At 37.9% G+C, this 27,774-nt stretch overlaps 1 protein-coding gene across 1 annotated transcript in view; it reads right to left on the reverse strand.

Annotated features, from left to right (window-relative positions):
* COL9A1 (collagen type IX alpha 1 chain) overlaps positions 1-27,774 on the reverse strand; it is a 96,523-nt gene that overhangs the window by 22,809 nt on the left and 45,940 nt on the right. Inside the window, exons 22-36 of the mRNA XM_030929603.1 lie at positions 24,529-24,582; positions 21,967-22,020; positions 18,036-18,089; positions 16,619-16,672; positions 16,434-16,487; positions 16,247-16,300; positions 15,762-15,815; positions 14,659-14,703; positions 13,553-13,606; positions 13,411-13,464; positions 3,783-3,836; positions 3,091-3,162; positions 2,548-2,583; positions 1,817-1,861; positions 390-422 (exon numbers count right to left, since the gene is read on the reverse strand). Of these exons, the coding sequence (XP_030785463.1) occupies positions 390-422; positions 1,817-1,861; positions 2,548-2,583; positions 3,091-3,162; positions 3,783-3,836; positions 13,411-13,464; positions 13,553-13,606; positions 14,659-14,703; positions 15,762-15,815; positions 16,247-16,300; positions 16,434-16,487; positions 16,619-16,672; positions 18,036-18,089; positions 21,967-22,020; positions 24,529-24,582 (771 nt within the window). The remainder of the gene's footprint in view (positions 1-389; positions 423-1,816; positions 1,862-2,547; positions 2,584-3,090; positions 3,163-3,782; positions 3,837-13,410; positions 13,465-13,552; positions 13,607-14,658; positions 14,704-15,761; positions 15,816-16,246; positions 16,301-16,433; positions 16,488-16,618; positions 16,673-18,035; positions 18,090-21,966; positions 22,021-24,528; positions 24,583-27,774) is intronic.

The following is a 27,774-nucleotide window of genomic DNA, read 5'->3' on the forward strand; positions in this document are numbered from 1 at the left end:
ACACCTGTAATCCCAGCACTTTGGGAGGTTGAGGTGGGCGGATCACCTGAGGTAAGGAATTCGAGACCAGTCTGACCAACATGGTGAAACCCCATCTCTACTAAAAATACAAAAATTAGCCAGGCATGGTGGTGCATGCCTGTAATCCCAGCTACTTGGGAGGCTAAGGCAGGAGAATCACTTGAACCTGGGAGGTGGAGGTTGCAGTGAGCCTAGATTGCACCATTGCACTCCAGCCTGGGTGACAGAGCGAGACTCCATCTCAAAAAAAAAAAAAAAAAAAAAAGAATTGAATGTTATGTAATGATTTCATAAAGCTGAGCATTATATATTCTACAGCTTTATTAATATTTTTAATTTTTTATATCATTACTGTTCACCATACTTACAGATCCCTTTGGGCCAGGTAATCCTATATCTCCCTAAATCAATAAAAGAAATTTAAGTTAGAACAACGTGTTCGCATTTGATAATTTCCTGAAAAAACTTTAAAAGTTATTATGCTACTAAAATATAGAAAACCATGAACAGATTAACTCTGGCACTGCAAAAAAAAAAAAAATTAGACTCCAATTTTGGATTCTAATCTCAGCTCTACTACTTAACTCTGTGACCCTCTGTAAGTTATGTAAGCTATGTAACCTCCCAGCTTTTGGCTAATTTATCTGTTAAATAAAAGTGTTGAATCAGAGCTTCCCAGGGTTTCATCCAGATCTCAAATGCTAGGTGTCGAGAATTAAAAATATAGAAGGCAAAAGATATTAAAATAGCATTCTCTTATAAAACACAACAGACATTTGGACCTGACAACTTCATTTTTGTAATTCAAACAATATTTAAAAGTCATCCCCAAAAGTCTACTAAACCAAATATGCATGATTTTATGCTTTTAAAAAAAAAACCTTGAAAATTTCCTACCACTAATGCTAGAGATAAATTCAGCTCGTGTTGACGTATCAGCTTACCTCCACTACAAAACAATGATTTAAAACATCATGTTACCCTATAAAATGAACAATTTTAACAGAAGATGAAACTGGAATAATCCTCTCATGAATTTACTTAATAGTTGGGAAGCTTTGACTAATTTAGATGTTACATTTATATTAGCTCTAAATCCTGAAAATAAGAATAAAACAACGTTACTAAAATTTTTTCCTGCCCTACAAGCTCTCTAAAACTGTTTTCTGTAAAATCTATTACACTACCCCAAAAGACCAAAACATAAGCTTCCCCATTAAGTCACATTCGTCTGTGTCAAAACCATAATGATGAGCCTGCAAACCAAGCAGCTCCAGCAGTGGAGAGAACTTGTTCTCATTTGTATTCCTTTCCTGGAGATTAGGCAGCAGCCTCCTCTGGCGATGGAGGTCACTTCTTCGGAGGGTTTTAGACTAAAGAGATTACCCTTGGTCAGATTTGTGAGTCACAGCTTTCTAACTATAACAAAACTTGAATATTGTTTTCATGATAGAGCACTATTATTCATAGACTTTCTATAGTCATGTAAGAATCACCTTGAATGTCTAGACATAAAGCCACAGAGGATTCACCATCTGTAAGGGAACACTTTCATTCTCCAAAAGTTTAAAGCCAGATCTATCAATTTGGCAGTGTTTCCTCTCTGCTTTACTTGATCTTGGCTGCAGTCTTGGGAGACTTTTGTTAACTGATAGGAGAAACATCATAACCTTTAAAGAAGGCAGTGAGGGTAACAGTGTCCAGAAAGTAAGAATTTATATATATATACACACACTTCTAACACAGTTCAAAATTAGTAAGGCTTCAACATTAACCAGAAAAAAAAAAATCTTACAAGTTCCCCCCTTTCTCCTGTTTCACCTTCTTCACCAGAGGCACCCTAAAAATTAAGATAAAAGGTTACATTTTAAAATTCTTAGTCCCATTGCCCAATTTTAACCAGTCAACATTGATAAGCATTCATAAGTGCCCACAGTGTTCCCAGAATCATGCAGAAATACAAAATGCTCTTAGCGGCTTTCCAATCTAGCTGTCAGTGGCTAGTCCAAATCAGAAAATAGCCTAGGGGAAAGCCAGAAGGTGAGGCTGAGTTTCAGCTAGAATGAAGGATAAATGACCATATTCAACAATTTTATCATTAGCCGTTGAAATAGGGCTTTCACAGTAGAAAAAGAACCCAGAGAAAGGACTGAGTCTAATTCATACAAACAGTTTATTTGCTGAGGTCTTGATCAAGAAAAACCTAAAACATTCTAATGTGGCTGTGGAAGGCTCCATCAGACATGAATAAACTAGTTCCGTGAGCCAGAGACAGAGCCACCCTCCTCAAAGGAAAGACAGTGTGCAATCCTGGAGGCAGAGCCATAATTAGCTCCAGCTTGTTAAAATAGTAAACAATTGTCGCGGACCAAACTCAACACCAGGTTTCACTCACTATGAACACATTGAGAAAAACTGTTAGCCTCCATGGTTTTATTAACACCCATAAACCAGCCATTCCCCCTTCCTTGTGAAATGGTGCATATCAAACATTGCATTTTATACCAATTAAATAACAGGACTGACCTGTTCACCCTTTGGACCCGGTTCACCGACTACACCCTGTAATAAATAAAATATAGTACTTTTTCAGTATTTTCAACTGTTTATATAATTTCAAGTGAACCTTATTGGGTGGGCGGATAAGCACAAGTACAGATAATGTGATGGGAGAGGACGTTCCCACTCCTCACCACCCAACAAGAATCAGGACCAAAACATAAGTTTCCACATTAGGTCACAATTTTCCAAGCGTCTCTGGAACTTGGGGCATTCTCTGATCACATCCTCATAAAATTTGACTAGTAGAAATGTAAATTGAGGGCTAAATAGAAAGTGTGTACAATGGAAATTTTTACTTTTCTCAGCTTTTTTTCCTTCTGTTAAATTATATTAATAGACTTTTTGCTTCTTAATCTCAACTCTGAGTAATTTAAAATACCTTTCTTGATAGCTCTTTATGATAAATTCTAGAAAATTCTCCACGGGGCCAAAAGCAAGCTTTGTTTCTCAACATGGTAGAAATCACCCTTCCAAATAAAGAACTTTCTGGAGTGCTGGAGCTCTTACCCTGTCACCTTTCATTCCAGGAAGTCCAGGGGGCCCAGGCAAGCCAGGGAGGCCGGGGCTACCCAGAGAACCCTGGAAAACAAACACAAAGTCCCCGGTGTTACTGTCACTGCAACACTGAAAGCACGGAAGGCAGAAACAACCTTGGGTGTGTTGACTTGTGTCTAAAATAAACGTGCTGCAGTTGGTTAACTCTGCTTCTTGGGTTTGCCTCTCTTTCATATTCTCAGGAAAAGAGGGAGGGCCCAATGCTCTCCCAGCCTTCACTCCACCCTGAGGTCCTCAGTTCCCGTTGCACTCCTTGGCAACAGTGGGCTCTTTCAGTCAAGCCCCGCCACCCCCACTTCCTGCAATGGCGCAGCTGCTCCTCTCGCTGTGTAAACAAGCACTGCACAAGAAGTAAAAGGCACCATTCACTGTTTTCTGCCATTCCAAGAACAACGAGAGGCCGAATGTAGCACTTCACATCTCTCCAGGTTTAAAAATGGATGCTACAAACCACACGGATTAAAACACCCTCTGAGGGTATCCTACCTGTAATTTGAAGTTTCCCCTTTACATTGTCCACATATTCACATAACAAGAGAAAGCAAGTACAGGTAATTCAATTGTAAATCGTTTTCTCCTTTTGCTTATTTTTAAAAATGTATTGTGTTTCACAGAAGGCAGATAAATGAAACTTTTTTACTTACCAGTTTACCTGGTAGGCCTGGGGATCCCACTGGTCCTAATTCTCCTCTACTGCCCTGTAAAAACACAAACATTGTCAACTGAATATTTTGCCAAAATTCAAATGCTTAGTTACTATGTAAATAAAATAACATCCTACCTAGGATTTTTCCCTTCAGCTGAAGGCACAGGCCATCATACATAGTGCCTACAGCATCCTGTGTTCATCTTGCATTGAATGATTCGAATGCTCTTTACTGTGATTACAGATGTTTAGAAAAGACAGCTGATACATGTATATGAAATGGCAATTAGTCGCTTTCAACATCTAAATCACATCCTAACTTTTATTATGGTTATTTGTGTCCATGTTTTAAGCCCTCACTTAGATTATGTGTTCTTGAGGGATTGCTATATATTAATTTGGAATTCTGCACAGTGCCTAGAACACAGAATACATTTTCAGGTCTACAGAACATTTCAAAGCAACATCTGGCAAATGATCTTAAACCTCAACAGAGTGAAAAAAGAAACAGAGAATAGATATGTTTGCCTTTAAATTACTATTGCAGCTTCAAAAAGACACAGATGGTAAAAATTTGTAAAGTTTCTGAAGTAAAACTTTTTTTCTTCTACTCATTTTTGTTCTAAACATATCTTAAAAGATTAAACAGACTTCCAAAAGTAGAATTTATAATGAGGATACACCAAAAGTAATTTTATTTTGTGAACCCACTTCAATTTTTCATTTGAAACTCTAAGCTTTCAAATTTTTATTTGAAACACTAAACTTTTTTGATCTATTGAGAAAAAGAAACACATGAACTTTTCAACTTTTTTCCCTGAGAACTTCATACAATTTTATGCAATCTGACAATCTGACAAAAGCTCATTTTATTTCTTAATTTTTCATTTGTTTATTTGTTTGAGACAGAGTCTCGCTCTGTTGCCCAGGCTGGAGTGCAGTGGTGCAATCTTGGCTCACTGCAACCTCCATCTCCCAGGTTCAAGCAAGTCTCCTGCCTCAGCCTCCTGAGTAGCTGGGAGTACAGGCACATGCCACCACCCCCGGTTAATTTTTGTATTTTTAGTAGAGATGAAGTTTTGCCATGTTGGCCAGGCTGGTCTTGAATTCCTCATCTCAGGTGATCCGCCCACCTCAGTCTCCCAACGGGCTGGGATTACAGGCATGAGCCACTGCGCCCGACTAGCTCATTTTATTTCTAACGCATGTTCAACTAAGCTGAACACTGACATTATTGGATAAATAATCACATTTCCTGGAAGGTGTATATAAAACTCAAAGGAGTCCTTCAAGTTAATTTTTCTGTAAAATGACAACTCCATATTAATGTTTACTATTTATAAATGCTTCTGATAAGATTCTTCTGACTCATGCTATTTATTCATATTTAAGTTTAACAAAGTGTCAAGATCCATGAACCTTCTGAATTTTGAATTTCTCTAAAGGATTAAGAACTATTTGCCAATTTACAACAATCTAGCAATTAGTATTAGTAATAATTTCATGGTAGTCATTTCATATGACTTACAGGTGATTTAAACTAAATGCTCTTAAACATTTTTCAGCAACTTTGTATAAATAACCTGTGTCTGGTCTATGACTTTGGGATGATGCATTGGTCCTTAACCTCATGACCAGTTTGCAAGCCAGAGGCAGTGCCCCATGAGGGTGGATGCTGGGAGAATGTGAGTCTAGATGAAAACTGGCCCCTGTGATAGATTCCTCTATCCATCTATAAATATAAAAATTGGGTTCTACCCCATCTTTGCAACTTCAAAGTTCAAGACAGATTTTCTTCATTATATCTGCTCTGTTGGCATTTTGAAATAATTTCTCAAGTGCATCATGATTAACATCATAAATATCACTGGGCTCACGTGACTTTCATTCACAGAACAATTAACAGTAATTGGTGGGGAAAAGTTAATATCAGAAGGGGAAAGCTCAGTTCTTGGCACATCCTCAAGTATTTCTAAATAAATGAAACATTATGCTATCTTATCCAAAATAAAGATGATTATTGTACATTTTTTTCTCTTCCATAAACCAAAGGGCTAAATTAAAATAAGAGACTGTATAATCTTTGATTTATTTGGGGGAGGATTAATTATCTCTCCAGTGAATAACAAAGATTTTCTCTGCTGGACTCTTATTTTCTCTGTCTTTTCTAAGTTCTTATTATAGCTTATAAGTGCTTTCCAACCAGTGGCAGACCCTTGGTAATATATATGAATGAACAGCTCAGAGACCCACATACACAGCCTGCTCTGCTGAACTTGTGTACCCATAAGAGCCCATCATACATAGCACGGAGGGAAGAATCAGTAAAATTGTAAGCATTTACTCCCCTGTTATTGCACAAATGGACAGCATGTGGTTCCTCATTTTTATTTCACTTCTATCTTATACATCCTTGGCCATTCTAAATGCAGGTGATTTTACAGAAATCACCTCACTGTGAAAAACGATAATGTTCATTTTCCCAAGAGTGACCAAACAGTTACAAACAAGGTGTTAGGGCAAGATTTTCTGATACTCATTCATGTGATTTCTTTGTCTTCTAAGAACATGCATACTCTTTCTCTAAGTTCTGGAGTTTCATCTACTAAGCTAAGATGAACATAAATAATCAAGATATAAACAGTTATCTCTGAAAACACAGACTAAACACATTCCTCAGGGAGTAATTACGCATATGGGAGTTATTTATATCCTACTACTCAAGGTCATCACCAAGCTCTGATTGTAAAAATTCAAAAAATTGCAACCTCAGGTGTAAATGGGTTACCCATGGCACTGGTAACCACAAGTGTGCTAAATAAATGCTAAAACTCTTAGTCTTCAACAGCCATGGTGATAACCGTATTCTCAGATATGGGCAAAGAGGGTGGTAGGGAAAGGCCATTCTTCCCAGTTGCTAATATTTATAAACCCCATGACAACAAGCGTTCCAATTTATAATAAAAGAATCAGAAGAAACTGGAATAGAGGAAAAATCCTACCATTAAAAATGATGAATTGGCTGGACACGGTGGCTCACACCTGTAATCCCAGCACTTTGGGAGGCCGAGGCGGGCAGATCACTTGAGATCAGGAGTTCAAGACCAGCCTGACCAACATGGTGAAACCCCATCTCTACTAAACACACAAAAATTAGCTTGGCATGGTGGCAGGTGCCTGTAATCCCAGCTACTCAGGAGGCTGAGGCAGGAGAATCACTTGAACCTGGGATGTGGAAGTTGCAGTGAGCCAAGATCGCGCCACTGCACTCCAGTTAGGCGACAAAGTTAGACTCCATCTCAAAAAAAAAAAAAAAAAAAAAAAAAAAAATACGATGAACCACAACCAAAGGCTGTACATTTATCTTGGATGCTCTGTGCTGCCACATACATCCCCCAACAAATTCAGACACATCTGCCAACTCATCTCTTTTTAAGAAGCCAATCAGGGCTGGGCGCAGGGGCTCATGCCTGCAATCCTAGCACTTTAAGAGGCTGATGTGGGCAGATCACCTGAGGTCAGGAGTTCAAGACCAGCGTGGCCAACATGGTCAAACCCTGTCTCTACAAAAATTAGCTGGGTATCATGGTGGGCACCTGTAATCCCAGCTACTCGGGAGGCTGAGGCGGGAGAATTTCTTGAAACCAGGAAGTGGAGATTGCAGTGACCTGAGATTGCCATTGCACTCCAGCCTGGGCAACAGAGTGTGACTCTGTCTCAAACAAACAAAAACAAAGAAGAAGAAGGAGCCAATCTGGGCTTTGAAAAAGATGCAGACCTTCTATCACCGATTCTCAGTGATAGCTACGCATGATGCATTCCCAGTGATGCATTCCCATGGTGCAGTCCCAGTGACTGTGGAGAGACTACTGATGTTCATGCAGGATGGAGGTCATAGATGTGAGACACCTGCCATGTGCAAGAGCTCTGGAAAACAAAGAACTAGCCCAGCCCAAATTGCAGCAATACCCTTCTGGGAGACACTAATAGAGAAAGGAATCCCCTGAGTTCTTTAGAAATACATTGCACTAGATATCCTCCCCCCAGCTCCATCTCCCCATTCCCTACCTTTATTCAGCCCCTTGCCCTCTTATTGTAAGTCTGCAGGTCTGGGGTAAGATCCAGGAATCTGTGTGCGTTTATGTTATATTTGTTTGTCTTTACCAGCTTTACTCAGACTTTTGTTAAATGCCCACCACCAAAGTTCCATACATTTAAAATAATTTGCTCAATATGTCTTGTAACATTAGCATTCAGCAAGCAAACCTCAACCAAAAAACATCCTGTGGAGCTATGATTTGAGCTACTGAGGCATGCGAGGGTGGATCTGAAGACATGGACGCTAAGCTCAGTGGCCTGGTCTGAAGCTGATTTTGCCATGCATCTGGTAACTTCAGGCAAGCAGCTTAACCTCTCCGTGCCTGTTTCCTCATCTATAAAGTGGGAATAAAAATAGTACTTATCTCATAGGGCTTTTCTGAGGATTGAATAAGTTAAAAGACATAAATCACTTAGAATTATGCCTGTCTCGTAGTAAGCATAGTAGAAGTGTTAGTTATATTGATCTGAGGTAATTACTAAAGAAATCGGTCAAAAAAATTTTTAACCAAATGTTAAATTAAGTGTTGTTTGCCTTTCAAATCCCCCAAGTCTCTTTAAAAGCACAAGTTGTGCTTGGAAAAAAATAAGTATTTAGTCCTCATGTCTCCAGTTTCTGTCAACACCACTGATCATCGAGCAGGCACCTTCTTTATAAACAAGTACTGGGTGCTATTTTGTAAAAATTATTTCCAAAAATACATACAGCTAAATAATTGAAGTTGGAGGTTTTCCTTTTAAAATGGAACTGTTAGACTTTTAAAAGATCACAGAAAATATCAGATTTAATTTAATTATACTTATATTGCCAAAATTATTTTCCCAATAAATGGATTTTATTCCATCATGCTCTAGCTTGTAATGGCTGTTGTCTTTGTCCAACTACCCAAAATGCTAACTGAAAAATGAACACTATCTTCAGTACCTTTCCAATTCACAAGTTGGAAATTATAAATCACTATACTTAGCATGCACCATATATTAAGTGCCTCTCTCTGGCAAAAAGAGTGCTGATTAACCCAGGAGATCAATTATGATTTCTATAGATTGCTGTTTTATAAACCTGTTTTCATGTTAACATTGAAAGATCATATTAGTCCTACTAGAATGGTAATATTTACATTTGTCACAACGATATTTTAAAAATCTATTTAATTTTATATTACATAGTTTGCATATTTCTCTTGTGTAGGTTGATATATGCCCTCATACAGAGGCAGAAAAAAAATCTGTCCAAACCCTAACCATCACACACATCAGCTTCACAAATTGTTGACAGAGGAAACATGCCAGTGCCTAGATGGAGTGGGAGGGTGGCTTAGATCATTCCCAATACAACATTTGTGGATCTCTGTTGGTGTTGGAGAGGTGGTAAAGGACCACAAGAGAAAGTAGACAGGCTTCTGTACACAAGGAACGTATCCTCTTCGGAAAACTGAGGTAGAGCAGCATGAAACTCATCCCAGTCAGAGCCATGAGAGCAGAATGAACACAACCCACTCAGCAAAAGCCCTGGCAAGTTCTCAGAAGCCAGGAAGACAGAAGTGGACCAAGAGCTACCACACAGTAGGACCAAATGAAAAGCCCAGGTCATGTACCTGTGCAAAACCAGGAGCCACCCAGACCAGGTGAAAACCAAGGGGAGTGCCATAGAGAAATACAGAAGCATAACCTATATCGTAAAGGCAGGCACCCATACGAAATCACTGGAGGCACCAAAACGAACGGACTATATTTTTGCAGTAATATTGGCAAACATTAAAGGAAATACCACTTAATTTCAAATACATGCTTCTAGGACACATTAGAAATGTGTGTTCATGTCTTCATCTCCAACCCACATGCCTCAGTAGCTCATTTCTTCTTCTTAGCTTGTTTTAGATTTGCAGGAAAAACTGAGCAAACACGTGAGGCATTGTTAAAAATGTATGAACTTATCTACAAAACTGAATTTAATGATGTAAAGTGAAAGAACAAACATGTCTTTCAGTAAGTGGATGTGGTGTTAAAACTCTGCTCCAGAACTATAATATTTATAACTTATCATGACATTTTTCAGAAAATTTTATAGCAGGTGAGAAGTCAGTTATTACCAACAAAAACAGCATGGCAGGATTTATTACGCCTCCAATTCAGTTTGTTTCAAGAAATATTGATTGAGCGCTACCTTATGGCAGGCCCTGAGGAAAGCGAGGTGGGAAACACAGCGGTGAAACAGACATGACTAGCATCTTCTGCAGTTACCACGGCATGGGGTACAAAGGAGACAAGAGTTCAGAATAAGGAAAGATCATTTCTATCTGGGGGACAGGGCATAATTGGAAATGTTTTCATGATGCAATTAACATTCCAATTACATCTGAGATGGCTTATGGAATGTTGAGTCAGAGAAATGAAGAAAAGAGCCATTTAAACGCAGCGTCTGGCATACAGGAAAAAGGTACGGAGAGTATTTGAGAATTAGCATGGAGTCCAACCTGACTTGAACACAAGATCTGAGTAAAGCCGAAATGAGAAGTAAAACTGGGAAGTTAACAGACAGTTTAAGATTTTAGACTTCCTCTTACTGTCCGTGGAAATCCACTGAAGATTTTTAAATGGGGAGAAGTGAGTATGGACACTGTACTTTGGAAATACCAGTATGGTGGTGTGTGTAGACTCAGGGAACTATCATTCCCCAGGGCCTTTGGAATTGTGTTTGGCATTTTTGTTTGTCCCTGTGACTGTGGAGACACTACTGATGTTCATGCAGGGTGGAGGTCATGGATGTGAGACATCCTGCCCTGTGCAAGAGTTCTGGAAAACAAAGAACTAGCCCAGACCAAATTGCAGCAATACCCTTTGGGAGACACTGGTAGAGAAAGGAAAGACTGCAGCCGGTGAGACAATTGCAGTAATCCAAGCAGCAGGTGATCACCTGAGCCAGGGTGGTAGTAGTGGGAATGGAAATGAAGAGTCAAATGTAAGAGATCTTGAAAAGAGGACACAACCAACAGGTCCTATTTGTGATAGGAAATGTGATGGAGGAAAATGCTGAGGTTTTGAGCCCCAGGGACAGGAGCAATGGCAAGAATTTGGACTCTTACAGAAATTCAAAATCAAAATCTAAAAAATCAGATCCAAAACCCTGCATCAGCATAACCTCCTATGATTTGCCTCTCCTCACATAGGAGAATCAACCCCCTACCCCATCCTCTCCTGAGGTGCTGCCTCTGGTTCTTCATTGCTTTTTGCAGCCCATGCCAAGCAGCTCTCCCTACTCCATGTCATGTTTTGTATTCACGCATGGTCCTGGCCCACAACAAGTGCTCAGTCAATGTTCCTTTAACTATATGGAGCTTTCTGCTCTTTAAAGTGTCTAATACGGCCGGGCGAGGTGGCTCACACCTGCAATCCCAGCACTTTGGGAGGCCAAAAAGGGTGAATCGCCTGAGCTCAGGAGATTGAAACCAGCCTGGGCAACATGGCAAAACCCTGTCTCTACAAAAAATACAACAATTAGCTGGGCGTGGTGGTGTGCACCTGTAGTTCCAGCTATTCTGGAGGCTAATGTGGGAGGATCACTTCAACCCAGGAGGTGGAGATTGCAGTGAGCCATGATCTTACCACTGCACTCCAGCCTGGGCAACAGAGTGAGAGTCTGTTTAAAATAAAATAAAATAAGATGAATAAGAGATGTAATAGTAAACACTCACAAAGCTCTAATGGCCCCACACTGCTCAATCTTCCTGGGCTCGTCATATAGCATCTTCATTGTTTTAGAAATGTGATCTGGCTATAACGTCATTGCTTCGACAGTTAACTTATGGAAAGTATTTTAATTAGAAATTCACAAGCTTCAAGCAAAAGAAAAGGATAAAAGAAGCACAGAGCAAGTGAGTGGGGGGCATGATGAGCTGGTTGCTTTGGCTGCAGAAATCTCAGGAAACCACCTGGTGGAAGTTGGCTGACAAATATCTGTGAGAAGCGAAGAAATTCCATTCTCATGCCACAAGACACCTGGAATACTTCACTTTTCTCAAATATGAAAATCTTCATTCCACATGCCCAAGAAATGCTTCAAAAGAAGTAATAATGATATTTGGAAATGTTTCTGTGTTCCCACTTGGAGTTCTTTTGGCTACTCAGCAGCCTTTGAAAATAAGAACTGAAACTGAAGGCCAGAGAGAATATTTTAAAGTCAAATTTAAGTGTATAATATTTAATTTCCTAATCAATTTCTCTCTAGGGTTAAACTGTATATAGTGAGAAAATAGTCATTGCTATGGCTGCTGTAAAATAGACAAGTTTACAAACTCACACTAAGAGAAGTCTGGTGGTTTCTCCAAAGCAGAGCTACCCTATGACCCAGTAATTCCACTCCTAGGTAGGCACTCAAGAAAAATTAAAACATAAGTCCACACAAAAACCTGTACACAAATGTTCATAGCAGCACTTTTGATAATGGCCAAAAAAATGGAAACAATCCAAATGTCTATCACCCAATGCATGGATCAATAAAATGTGATATATCCACATAATTAAACCCCACAATTAAATATTATTCAAGAATAAAAAGGAATGAAGCACTGATACATGCTATAGCATAGATAAACCTTGAAACATTATGCTAAGTGACAGAAGCCAATCATTGGAAAAAAAATAAAATACAGCCGGGCATGGTAGCTCATGCCTGTAATCCCAACATTTTGGGAAGCTGAGGCAGAAGGATGGCTTGAAGCCAGGAGTTCAAGACCAGCCTGGTCAACATAGCAAGACACCATCTCTACAAAAAAAAAACCTAAAAATTAGCCAGGTGTGGTGGTGCACCCCTTTAGTCCCAGTCACTTGGGAGGCTGAGGCGGGAGGACCTCATGAGCCCAGGAGTTCAAGGTTGCTGTGAGCTATGATTGCACCACTGCACCCCAACCTGGGTAATTGAGTGAGAGAGACCGTATCTCTTAAAAAATTAATTAATTATTTATTTTTTAAAAAACAAAAAGCTAACATATTATATGATTCCATTTACATGAAAATTCCAGAACTGGCAAATCTAAAGAAACATAAAGTGGATTAGTGGTTGTCTAAAACCGAAGGAATTACGAGGAAATGATGGATGACTACAGGTGGGAGGTGGGTATAAGATTTCTTTTTTTAGGTGATGGAAATATTCTAAACTTGATTGGGGTGAAGGTTGCACAATTCCATCAATATGCTAAAAATCAATAAAGATGGGTGAATTATGTAGTATGTGAATTGTATCTCAATGTTGGGTCTTTTTAAATCACACTAAAATATTTCCTTAAACATGGGATGAGAGCAGAAAGGGTCACCATGGTTTTTGAGGCATTTTATTTTTGTTTCCATTTTCTGAAAAGGCATGCTGTGCATCTAAATAGCACTTCATCTCTTTGTCTTGGACTAGCATGGGCTCAAACATCAGACAAGCATTCATGGATGGATGAATGAATGAATTAATAAATGGAAGAACATCCAACAAAGTCCTGAGAAGGTGCTTTGGGACAGCACAGCAAGGAAGGAATACTCACAGGAAGCCCCCGGGGTCCTCTGGGTCCCACCTCTCCTGGAGGCCCCTGTTGGCCCTGTTATGAGGAAGGAAGGTAGAAAAACAGTTAACGCATACTGATTACAACAGGTTAGAACTTGGGGAGAGGTAAAATGGTGTCTTACCGGTTTGCCTGAATTTCCCATCGGACCAGGCTTCCCTGGAGCACCTGTACTACCCTAAGAGTAAAATGCAACATTCAAAGTAACTCATGCTGAAGTAAGCATAATCATCAATCTGCCTTACCCAGACTGGGTATCTTTTACATTTGAATAGCATTAATTCACTGCTTTCACACTGAGAACGTGGGAATGTACAGAATCTCTTTCCTGTTAGATACATCAAAATTCTTTAGATTCAGGATATTGTCTGCGAGTCTAAGAAATATATTACAGGTCCAATGTCAAACAATGAGGGGTTTTAGCCTTCATTTAAGGGGATCCTCTTCAATTATAGGATTTTTCTTTCTTCACAATAATAATATATGTCTTTCCTTTACCATTTCCACCTCCAATATAATTCTTTGACTCTTTTTACCTCACATTAAAGTATTGAAATTATTAAGAATCCAACCAACATGGGGAAATAGGATGTGCTGCTGAGAAAGCCCCATCAGCAAGCTCTAGGGAAAGCACATGTCTGGAGACGCCCTCTCCACCATCAATCTCTTGTGCAGCTCAAGATGCTGCAGACCGCTGTGATTGGAGGGTTGCAGCCTGGTACTCTAATAGCGACCCATCTCTACATTATTCACCTTTTATCTCTTTTCTTCTCAAGCAAAGCTATATTTTATCCCTTAAAATTTTTTCCACCTATTGTTTTTAACTGCTTACATTTTTGTTTTATGTAGGTCAATCAGAATGTGAAAAAAATGCCTAATATCTTTTTAGTTTAGCTGAATCATCCTAATAATAGTCTCTGACACAAGTTCTGCAGCTTAGTAATATCTTCCTTATTTTAGGTAGTAGGGAACAATAAAATTTTCTGTTTTATACTGGCAAAGGATGACATTTTCATTAAGGAAATCTAATTAGCAGCATTTTATCAAAGTATGCTTTCTGTAGTTAGGAAAAAGATTAGTATTTGAAGCCTTAACACTTTTACTTTTGTATCTCTCCCTAGGGCCAAATATAAAATAAAAGACATGCTGAAAGTATTAAAAGTTACAAATATGTTAGTAAATAATAAAGAAATTAAGAAAAATATTAATTGAAATTTTAAAATATTGTACCTTTTCACCAGCAACACCTTTTGCACCAGGAATTCCAGGTACACCCTAAAAGAATACATACACAATGCAAGTTTAATCACCTCCTCTGAGAATCCATGAGATGCCAAGCCCACTGCACACTGCAGGGAGGCTGAGGGAATCATGGCAACCTCAAAGCTTTAATGTGAGGAAGATGCTTCCTAGTGTCCAAACCCTGCACAGTCATTTATAGAACTACCCACAGTTTAGAGGGCATGACTTTACTATATCTGGCTTGTTAAAGCTAAATGCCCTTAAAGCAAATCTTGTCTTTAAACTAAAGTTACTTTTCAAGGACAAACTTCCCAAATTAGAATCCAGTACCATTTTCAGGTCAAGAGGAGCTCTAATAGGCAGGACAGAGACTACAGGCTTGTGATATGGTTTCATGTACAGAGTAATAAAACAAAGACCTCTCAAAAATGTTGGGCTTTGTAGTAGAAAAACGAAATAGTAGGAAGATGCTGGGTCTAACTCAGATTTGATATTATTGGGAGTGCTAATATTATCTGATTATTTAAAAAGCATCAGGTGTCATAAAAGACAGGGGCCAGGCTTTGATATTACCAAGTATTCTTTATTAATTAGAAAGATTTGCCTCCAAAGAGCCAAGAATACACGTGGTACAATCCACATGAACTTCCAGACACATTAATGCAAGGAAACACCAATTTGAATGACTGAAAATAGTACATAATCCAAGGGGTCAACTGAGCATACTCTCAGCACTCTTGTAGCTTAACCCTACTAATAAGAACTTTAGAACTGGTTTAAAGTGGAATGAAATATACATAACCCTACAGCTTAGGGTTAGTTAAAAAATATATTTAAAAGACTGAGTAAACTAAAGAGAAAAAGGAATCCAAAACATAAAATTAAAGCCGATTATTTACAGTTATTACACAAATAGCTATTCAGAGAAAAAGTATAAAATATAAAATACAAATGTAAATTGTAAAAATGTAAAAGTAAAACATCATATCTTCCCCAGAACTTATCAAATTAGGTAGCATGTCTCTCCCCAAAATGTATATTTTGAAAACATGTATACAAACCAGTTAACATATAAAGAATCAAATACTTACTGGTAACCCCTGCAATCCTGCATCACCAGGAGGCCCAGGTTTTCCTGGTTCACCCTGCAAAAAAAGCTTTTATCACATGATTGAACCTGTATGAGCTGCTGTATCACTTTTAACAAAGGGAGGAGCACAGACGTTTTAAGTAAAAGGATTGTCCCAACAGCTGACTTTACATGCAAAAATAAAGTGACTTAATTTAGGGTGAGGGAGTAGGGTGGGAAATAGGACATAATTCAACCAAAATGCACAGTCTCTCTCAACCTACTTTTATCAACAGGGTAATTTTACTGAGTTCCTGAAACCAAGCAAATAATTATACTATTCTAATAAGTATTTCATACTTGACACTTGATTCAAAAATTAAAGGAAGGGAAAAAGCCAAAGCCAGCTAAATAAATCTCTTGGTGATTTAGTAATGGAAATGCCGTGCTCAGTTGGCCAGGGCAGAGGCAGTCCCACTCACTCTTGGACTAAATTACACAGCCTACCTTTGTTCCAGGCATTCCAGGGATCCCATCACGGCCATCCACACCTGGCAAACCCTAAACACACACAAAGCAACATACTGTCTCTTACACACAGTCACATTCTTTTTCCCTTCATTATTTTCTAAAGTTGTATTGCAAGTCAATGATCACTGAAAAATGTGCTTGATGACTACAGCTCAGGACATACCGTGTCTCCTTTGGGCCCAGGAAGACCAGGAATTCCTCTAGCACCTTGAGCCCCCTGCAGGGCGGAAGAGAAAGAATAGACAAAACATGTTCAGTTATCATAACACTTAGACTTGTCAAAGAGATCAGCATAATCAGCAGATGACACTGAAAAGCAGGAGGCTTAGTGACTGAATTTAAACTCACTCTTTCTCCTTTGGGACCCGCTTCTCCTGGAGGTCCTCGCTGTCCTTGATCACCCTGTATGAAAATAAAATTCGTTAATGTAAGCAAAAGTTACTTATTAATCAACTTTTAAAAATTAGAAAGCATCATCCACGTCACCCAACTATTGGTCTTCCACCACAATGGCTTTGCTCTATCAAGGAAGTCTAGATGAAGAAATCTTTCTGTAAAAATGGCATTGTCTCAAAAACAGATATTGCCATAGAGATAACTAAGACCTGACTGTCTTTCGTTTGCCCTTAAATGCATTATGCCTCTGTGTTTTTGCGTGTAACATATAATGGATCCATGCAGTGGATTTCGACATCAGTAACTGCATGTACATATCAGCTAACTTCATTGACTGTTAAAGAGGTTTGAAGTTTGGATTAGTTGCCAATCTTTCCCTCATATTATTTAATCCCACAGTCAATCTTAGTGATTTCTGTCGAAGTGATCTAGCTAATGTTGATATATGCTACAGGTGGTAATAGATAAGAGGCTGTGTCTTCCTAAAGTACAGTTTTTGTTGAGTTGCTTAACTCTAAAACCTCAAATGGCTCCCTATTGCTACTGGATCTGTTCAAATGGCTCAGGTTGGCATTAAACATTCTCCATGATTTAGTTCTACCTTATCCATCCAATCTCATCTTTTCAACCAAACTTTCAACTCCAGGCCGTGACAGCCCCTATGACAGCACACATATCCCATCACCACCAACGGTGCCACCCCTGTACTTTGCTGGCTTTCCTGCCCACAGGCTTTCAAACCAACCTCCCCCTCAGGTCCTCTTACATGGATTACATCTATCCTATGCTTTAGCATTTGATCTTGTATAGTTGATCATTGAGTTACTTTCTGTCTTTCCCACTGGAACACAGGACTTTGACAGTTGGAAATTCTTTCTTATATCTTTTCTACTTTTTATGTGGCATATTCAATTATCAATGGATGGCTTTTTTGTCTATTTCCCTCAAAAAACAGGCTTGAGGAAACCTGAAATAATGACACATGGACATATGGCAATCAAAATGTGGAATAATGAAGTCAGAAACCATAGAAAATGAAAAATATAAAATGGGCAAGAAACTAGAAATGAGATAGTTACTGAGACTCAACACATCCTGACAACCAAAGGAAAGGAACACACAGCAAACATAAATACTTAATAATTTGGCTTAATCCATGAAGAAAAAAAATAATATCAAGTCAGAAGAACATTTCTATGTACCCAAGAAAGATACCTGTCTTAATTAAATTTAAATTTTAACATATGTATAAAAATTGTTCATTTTTCCACTTTAGTTATTCACGTGTAAAGAATACTGCACACATATGCATACATAGCAAAAAAAAAAAAAATCTATCATTGGGTTTTGTGGAAGGAAAATCACTTACAGGTGCACCAGGAAGACCCTGAGGCCCAGGTTCGCCATCTAAGCCCCGAGCACCCTACAAAAAAACAAGACAATGGAAAAAACTGAGATCAGTCATGTATGTTAAAGGAAGCATCCATCTTTCTAAAGACATTTAGTAGCCAGATGAAAAGGAGGTTTTATGCCTGTAATACATACAGTGATCCCTGAGGAGTAATTACTCAGGCACCTCAGGTAAAAAAACACTTGTTTACATCTACTCAGCATACCAACTGTACTTAAACACAATCTTTGATGCCACCCTGTTTTTTTTTTTTTTTTTTTTTTTTTTTTTTTTTTTTTTTTTTTGAGACAGAGTTTCGCTCTTATTGCCCAGGCTGGAGTGCAGTGGCGCGATCTCGGCTCACTGTAACCTCCACCTCTTGGGTTCAAGCAATTCTCCTGCTTCAGCCTTCTGAGTAGCTGGGACTACAGGCGCATGACATCACGCCCCAGCTTATTTTTGTATTTTTAGTAGAGACAGGATTTCACCATGTTGGCCAGGATGGTCTCGATCTCTTGACCTCATGATCTGCCCGCCTTGGCCTCCCACAGTGCTGTGATTACAGGTGTGAGCCACTGCACTTGGGCAACTTTGTATGTTTTAAGTTAACACTGCACCCATTCTCAGTTGCTGACATGAGCTAAACACACAGGTGCTTATTAATAGATCGGTAAATCTATTAGAAGAAGTTTGGTAGCTACTCTCAGGGTTCTTAACATTTCTACAGAAATTCATTAACCGCCAGGCGGGTGGATCACATGAGACCAGGAGTTCGAGACAGCCTGACCAACACAGCAAAACCCAGTCTCTATAAAAATACAAAAATTAGCCGGGTCTGTTGGCACATGCCTGTAGTCCCAGCTACTGAGGAGGCTAAGGCAAGAGAATCACTCCTCCGAGAGGAGGAGATTGCATTGAGTGGAGAGAGCACCACTGCACTCCAGCCTGGGCGACAGAGTGGGACCCTGTCTCAAAAGCACACACAAAAAATGTATTAACGGTGAAGGCCATGGAGCCACTCTAAGAACAACTGCTATACTCTGGTGCTGCCACACTGTGAAAGGGATTTCTGGGATTCTGGATCTCCCACCAAGATCTGGAATAAGAAGTCCAGCCATGTGATTCATGGAAGGAATTACTGGAAGGACCTTAGCATACCCTCTCCCATCCTAGACAGATATTAGGTTCAATTCGCATAAAGTAACCAACCTATTTTCTCAAGAACAGATCCACTCTACCAAGTGATGACATAAGAATGACTCAGAGCTTTATAAATCGAATTATCTTGAAATAATCTCTGATGTGGCTAACATATTGTACACTATCACCTCTTTATTTTCATCATGAGAATCAAAATGTGATCTTAAGATCTTAAAAAGTGTTTTTAGTGCTCTCTATGTATGCTATCTGACAAAATATAACCCCTGTCTTTCTTTTACTTATCTACTAAATGAATAAAAAGGCATAATGAGGCAGCCTTCTAATGAACCAGGTTGAGATGTGAAGATGATAAAATAAATGAAAAACAATCAAGAGTACTGGATAGATGTCAGGCCAAGAAATCAAGTGTCAAATTTGAATCAAGTGTCAAATCAAGGAAACCAGGTGGACAGCATGTGTAGTAAGAATTAAAAATTAGAAAATCCATGATAGAAGCTTCAGACATAGGTAGAATCAAAGAAAGAACTCAACTGAAGCAGAGGTACCAGAGAGCCCTGAAATTCTTTGATCCCTGAAAAGTAGGACAGAGCAAAAGGCATTCTACATTCACCAGAGAAGAAGAGATTTTGAAGACCTGAAAAAAACCTTGAATTTATCATTCACATTGCATTACAAGAGCAGAACCCAGCCTTTGCATTATAGAAATGGCTTTGATGCTCTCTCTCTCTCTCTCTCTCTCTCTCTCTCTCTTACTGCTGTTCAGCATGAGCTTAGACTCAAACTGCTGTTACTAGGTAACAACTCTATGGGTCTGAGTTCACAAGAAGAGCTTTTTTTTCTTTCTTTCTTTTTTAAAGCAATTTGACAGAACTCAGAGGAAATGAGAAGTTTGAAAAATACCAAACAGAAAAATATCTCAAATGAAGACCATGTCAAGAACAGTAACTCGTTTCAAAGTGAGGGGTCACATATTCTGGGGGATGATTTAAATCCAGAAAAAATGAGGGTATCAGCAGCTCAGCAATAAATGGGATCTATTATCTAATAAAAGAAAAGATACACACTGAATGTTACTTAAGGTAACATAAATATAGAAATATGAATGCATCTAATATGTTTTACAAATACAAAGTTTTCAGAAAAGAAATATTGATCAAAAAGATAGATAAAGAAAGCAGGCAGAATGAAAATACCTAGAAGTGACAAAGAGCCTGGAAAGAAAACGTTAAATTGATTAAAAAAAAAAAAAAAAAAAAAAAAAACTACTGATAAATAAGCCTGATCCTTCATTCACCAAGCTGTGCATCTCTTTTTTAAAAAGAAAAATTTAATTTCATTTATTGAGCATGTACAATGTACAATGTATTATTACTTAACTGTTAATAAAAGGCTCTGTGCTGCTGGTGGAACTGACACCAATTAGCCATAGAGGTTATAAAGAGAATGAGGTCAGGGTCAGAAGTGATGCTGGGCAAAGATACTTTTTGTATTTTCTGAAGCCTATAAATTAACTTTCCTAACGTTCTTTCCAAGAAGTGGTAACCATTTTCTCAAAATCTGATAGAGAGGCTAAACACACCCCTACACACATGCCAAGGAAAACACTTCTGAATGCATCATGATGATTCTGTGATGATAATCACTGAGCTAAGCATTGCCTATCCTTCATCCTCCACCAATGGCAACACCTCATCCTTCTAATGCCATCTCCTTCATGGACCCTCTCAGTTTTCCTATCAAGATTAGCCCTGCTTCTGCTGCACTCCATCATACCACTGGCCCTCAGATTCATGTCTCTTTTGCTTGCATTGTAGTTAACTATCTACTTACTTGTCTCACCCAATAAACAACCAACTTGATAAAGGTCTTATTCCCCTTGGAATCTCCCCAGCAGCTTGCAGAGTGCCTTGGTATGGAAGTGCTGGGAGAATCTGGTTCCTGAGACAGGTCTAAGGGCAGGCTAGTGTCCTCCAGCCATAAGTGTATAACACATGCTAAGGGCAGGGCTCATGGATCAGCTTGCAGGTGGGTCACTGGAGGCCCCAGTGTCTTTGGGGGTGTCCTGCCTTGGCTTACCTCTCCTTTTCCATCCTCCCTGTCTTTGTCTTGCCTGACCAGAAGCACTCCAGGCACTGTGCCAGTGGTATCAATGCCAACCGCTGATCATGATAATGAGGTAAAATGTAAAAAGCTTGTTTACTCTGATTTACTCAACATAATTTAAAATAGATTAATACATGGCAAATATCATGCATACTGCTCATTCCTATTATCTGTGCTTACAACAGAATTGCGAAAACCTCATCACACATCTACAAAGCATCAGAAAATATCATGTTGTTAGACTGGGTGCGGTGGCTCATGCCTGTAATCCCAGCACTTTGGGAGGCCAAGCTGGGTGGATTACCTGAGGTCAGGAGTTCAGGACGAGCCTCGCCAAATGGTGAAACCCCATCCCTACCAAAACATACAAAAATTAGCTGGGTGTGGTGGCAGGCACCTGTAATCCCAGCTACTCTACTCGGGAGGCTGAGACAGGAGAGTTGCTTGAACCCGGGAGGATGGAGGTTGCAGTGAGCCGAGATTGTGCCATTGCACTCCAGCCTGGGCAAAAAGAGTGAAACTCCTTCTCAAAAAAAAAAAGAAATAAAGAAAAAAAAAGTTGTTGAATAAAAAGCTTTGTTTAAATAGCCAAAATTTTAAATATTTAACACATTTTGATATTATATTATTGTCATCACCATCTTACTTTTTCCCCTTTGTCTCCAACTATGCCAGTGGTGCCTCGCAAACCCTGGGCTCCCTGGAAATGTAAAAAAGAGAAGTGAATTATTTTAGCTGAAGCAAAGCTTTTTAAAATCTCATCACAAAAGCTGATCTAGAAAATGGAGATTATCATAACCAAAGGTAATACTAAGAAATGGTGACAATATATAGACAAACGTTTCTAGTTTAGAAAGTCCAAGCAGAATTCTTCAGATGGTAAACCTTTTTATAAAATTCTGAAGCATTACACAAAACTGGAGTTGACAAAAATGTAAATACCAGCATAAGAGAAATTGTGATAATATGTTTGACTTACCTTTTAACTCATATATAGAACTTACACTATTATTCCCACTTCCTTCATGGCACGTAACTTCGTGACATGTAACATGATTTTAAACCTTGAAATAATTTTTTCCCACCAGTGGGCACCATCAAAAGCAGTAGTTTCCCAGACTAGCCCATGAAAGCCTATAACCTAGAAAGGAGCTGGAGCCTCCATCAACCCCTTGTAGTCACTATTCATTATACCATTCTTATGATGAAAGGCATTCTGAATTCCAACTTGGGGCAATAGGAACCCATCTTAGGCATAAGAGTGAATAATCCTAAAAACGAGGGGCTGAGTGTGATTTCTAGGATCTCTTTCAATACTGAAATGCTACCATTCTGGACTCTCTGGCCCCATAGTAGGAGGGATCCAGAAATCGATCCTGGAAGGAGTGAGCCTGGGAATACCATTGGAAGCAGAGGAGGGTGGATGTTCCACTAGAAAAGTGGGGATAGCTACTTCTGGACAACCTGCTAACCGTTCCCATTGGCTTAAGATAAAGGAGCTCTAGGCCAGCCATTTCTCTCTTCTCACTTGGAGAAAAGGGGGCAAGTCCATGACCAACTCTCATTTAGATCAGTCACAAATTCTATGTAGATCTGTCAGGAATGACTTCCAATTCAAATATGCAAGATGATCCAGTTTAGGATATCCATTTAGAATATCGAGTGAGATGTGGCCATATCAGAAGAAAGCTGCTCTTTCTTGTATAGCTCATTTCCTGGCTCTAAAGTTATTTCTATAAAAAGAATATTTGGGTCAATAGCAACGACACAAGAATACCACACATTGTCTCTTGAGGTGTCTACTTTGAAGAACAGAGCTTTCTCTAAATATTCCAAGAAGCATATTTTTTAAAGTTGTGCTTTACTTTATATTTGTGCATGTACATTTAAAAAGTATGTGCTTTTGAAAATTTGGCATACCTATTCCCAAAGAGCAGAAGGTCATCAAGCACTAACAGATATCTCCCAATGGACCACTTGAGCCATGCAGCACCCAACATAGATCCTTAATCCCTGAAAACACTGTTTTAGAATGTTGTTTGCCAAATCCTGTTTTGAGAATCTTTGGGAATGGCTTTTATTTAAAAAAAAAAAATTTAAATCCCTACCAAATTTTCATCAGATCAAAAAAAAAGCATATGTCCCTTATACCATGTATTCCTATCTCCCACCTGTGAAACACAGTCCAGCTCCTAGTGTCTCATATGGCAAACACTCAGGGGAGGGCAAACTTCTGAAACAAACACGCTGGACACCACAGATTCCCTGAAAGTTCTCATGTGGCTTAAAAGCAGAGACCATTTCTTCCAGATCCTCTGACTTACTTCCTTTAGCTTAATTTCCCTTACACTTTAAATGCCCTGAAACACTAATCTGTGCAGCTCCCTGAACCCTTTTTAAACAGCCAGTCCTGTGGAGAAGAGCAGAGCAGGCAAAGGGTGTTCCTGTGTTTGTCTTCAACTCTTCAGTTTTTAAGAACAGTACCTGAGCTAGTCTTTTACATAGTCTATACCCTGGCTAGCTGCAATATTAAATTAATAGTCTTCAATTATTATTTCCAAAATTGTCATTACTCATTTTAACAAGAAAAAGGGTGTAACAACTCCATTTTAATGTAATACAAAAGTAACGCAAATTCTGATTTAACAACATCTGAAACTGAAGTTTGATGATGCCCCATATCACCTTACTGTGAATATTATTGCAGAAATCTGCTGAAGCACAAGGGACCAACTTTTTATTAAAAGACATGATATGAGCAATTAAGAATGTTTTAATTAATTATAATGATTACATACTAGAATAAGCTACATTAATCCAATAAATGATATACCTACTGCATATTTAGAATACACAAAATTTTCTCATTATATCTTGTGATAATACAATAGAACATAAAAGATATGTATCATCCTCTTGTGCTTAGTATTTGCTTTTCAATTGCCTGGACCTGAAATCTGGTAAATGAATGTATGTAATTATAGGTAGAAATTTTCTGTTAAAAAAGTGCTACAATATATAATGAAGACCCTCTCCTATTTTGAAACAGTACTTATCCCCCAATGCTGGCATGGTGGAAAAATAGAGGACACCAAGTTCATGTAATGCTATTCATCCAACTGCTAAATAGAAAATATTCCAAGTCATGAGAAAAAAAAAAAAGAATATTTACATATCCTAGTTAAATATTTTTTAAAAAATACTTTACTGGAGGTCCTTGAGCTCCAACTTCTCCCAGTTCTCCCTGGTCACCTTCTTCACCCTTAAAAAAAAAAAAAAAAAGCAAAGAAAAGCACACCAAAGGTTATTCTAGCAAATGAACATAGAAATAGGCTTGGTCTAACTCAGTATGTTTTAAGTTCACTTGGTGACTCCTGAATTATTCTACTTTCTTAAATTATTTAAATGGGCAGTCCAAATTAATTGTAGAACATTCAGAAAGTATGGAGAAGTATACATAAAAAAGTCACCTGAATACAACCATTTAACTGTAAATACCAGTAACATTTAGATGTTATCCTTTCAAAGTTTTCCTAAAGTGGGGAAGGAGGAAGAGAGACAAAGATACCAAGAAAAAGGCAGAGAGATAGAGAGAGAAAAGTTACCCATTTATGTTCCAAGTGTGTGTCAAATGGGGGGGATGTATTATTAGAAAAATGTAATTATACTATGAAAATTTTTTCATAAACTACAATATTTTTTCATCGTGATTTTTATTTTAGCTTTTCTTATTATAATTTTTGCACCATATACTATATTTTAATGCAAATCAGCCATTTCTTTTGTGGGTTATACCTTTAATGTCACTCATAGAAAAGCCTTTTCCACTCCAAAAATATACATTTATTTATATTTTTGCTCTAGCAATGTTGTAACTTCTTACGTAGAAATCTTTAATTATCAGTAATTTGTTTTGATGTAAAACAAAACAGAAATCTTTTCTCTTTTTCCTTATTCACTGGCCACTCTTCCAATAATAGATTCTCTCCACACAGGTTTCAAAATCCATCCTTAACATATGCTATATTGTTATTGGCTCTAGACTTTGATTCTGCTCTGGTGATCTACTATATGATGTTGCCAATACCACAACATGTTAATTACTGAAATTCTACAATACATTTTAATCTCAGGTAAGGAGAATTCCCTTATCTGTATTTTTCATTTATAGTTACTCTTATTTTTTAGATTTCCTAAATGTTTACTCTTCCAAATCAACTTTAGAATCATTGGGCAGATCTTTACAGAGTCTACTTGCTTTGTACTAGGACTGTATTAAATTAATAGAGTAATATGGCAAGAGTTAAAATCTTGACAATATTGAAATCATTTATCTTGATTTTTTAAACAAATTATGAGAGTCATACATATTGGTTTTAGCCTCATAATTATATTCAGATTATATTTCACTAGAATCTATGACTGACAGCGGGAAGAGGCAATCCCAATGGGAAAGCCAGAGAATTAGCTAGTTCTTGGCCTGGATAATCATCACATGTGCCTAATTAAATGCTACTTCTATTTCCCTACAAAAATATAAAACTAGATAGAAAACAGCAGTGATTGATATGTCCACTGCAATTTTTCCATAACTAGGTACAGGATATTTTCCATAGATTCTCCATAAACTTTGGAGTCATATATTTGAATTATTTCACCTACAAGTGAAAACCACACAACTAATCCATAATCTGGAAGTTAAATGACAAATTTAGGAGTAGCAATTTATTATCACTTCACTATGATTTTTGCATGAGTATTGACCTGTATAATGTTGTATAATGTTACTAATACCACATTTTAATTATTGAATTATTTAATTTAATTATTGAAATTTTACTATTCATTCCTATATTCATAAACAGTTTTTAAGATCTTCATTAACTAATTTGTAGGGTAAAATTCAAGACAAATTTGTGAATTTGAATCCAAACTTCAGGCCTCCAAGCTCTTACCATTCTGTTTTCAGTTTCAGTTCAGTCTATCTGCTCACCCTTTCAAGGTTCATTCTGCAATGAGCTATGGCCATCCTATTGTGATTTCAAAGACATCACTTACACTTTCAAGTGACACTAAAATGTAAAATAAAGAAATTTTCAACAACTTTCTAAGTAAATTTTGGCCAATTACTTGACATGCCAAAAAAATTGTAGGTTTTCCCCTGAACACCAAACCAAATTTGAGAATCTAGATAATTAACCTGTTTAAATATTAAAAAGACTAGTTTCATATGAAAAGTGGAAAGGCATCTGGATTAACAGCTCCATCTTCAAATCCTGTGGGATGGGGGAGTGAAAGTTCTCCAAAGGAAAGCATCACCAAAAGAAGGAGAAAAGGATACAAACATCAAAAATAACAGAAGTCTACTACATCAGCTTTACTGCATAGAATACCTCATGAATATCTTTTGATGTAATTTAATATTTGTACACACTTGTTTTTTGTAGTTAACCAATACTCTATTATTATATGGCTATGACATATTTAATTTAGTCCCCTGTGCTTGGACCTTCTTTTTTTTTTTTTTTTTTTTTTTTTTTTGGGCTTCCGTGCCCCCAGTGCTCAGAATAACCGTAGCACATAGCAGGTACTTTATATTTGTCAAAACTTTTCATGACAATTTTTAAGATTCAGTGGAAGAATGATCACACAGAGAAATTTCCAAAGCATTCGGGTTTTTTTCCTATTTTCTCCAATTTGATATTGGGAACCCAGCTGTTATATTTCAGATAAATAAAATGCCTTAACTATCACAGCCTATGTAATAAAAGACTTTAAAAATAAATGTCCAAACTGTAATAGGGTACAGAAAATTGGTCTATTTATCCTGATTATTTGAGGCTATTTAACAGACTGATTTTTAGCTAAGAAGTTCAAGCGTATTAATGCCTGAAGACATTGATAAATTGCTCCTTGAGTTCTTGACTTCCAAAGAAAAGACTAGTCTTCTGTCACTACCCAATAAAGGGGTAGAAGGACATCGTCAACAAAGTCAAGAGGACCTGCATTAATAAGAACAACTTGACTTTGTAAAATATTATCAAATTTACCGAGACAAGAATTTGCAGGAAGTCAAATTCTTAGATATTTAAAGATGACTTACACTAGTGGATGAAAAAAAGGGCAAATAGGTGACCTTGCTTTAAATCCCAGCCTTGGTTTTTCTGCAGGGCATGCCAGCTGCAATGCAAATTGTGCTGTGGATTCTATTTCTATCCAGATAATAACATAAGTTATTACTAACCTCCCACTTACTCAAAATCTAGGTTATATTGAAATGAGGTCAGAAATAAATAGATAAATTGTTTCAGAACTTGGGATGAGAAGCTATAAGCCAATTACCAACTTCTCTGTTTGCTAGTCTCAGCAACACTTATCATAAAATTTTACAAATGTCATAAAATTTTGTCTGGTGAAGTGGAACAACTATCTGAATAATGTTGGACTATCATAG

This window comes from Rhinopithecus roxellana, chromosome 4 (genome assembly GCF_007565055.1).
Source record: "Rhinopithecus roxellana isolate Shanxi Qingling chromosome 4, ASM756505v1, whole genome shotgun sequence".
Classification (NCBI taxonomy): domain Eukaryota; kingdom Metazoa; phylum Chordata; class Mammalia; order Primates; family Cercopithecidae; genus Rhinopithecus; species Rhinopithecus roxellana.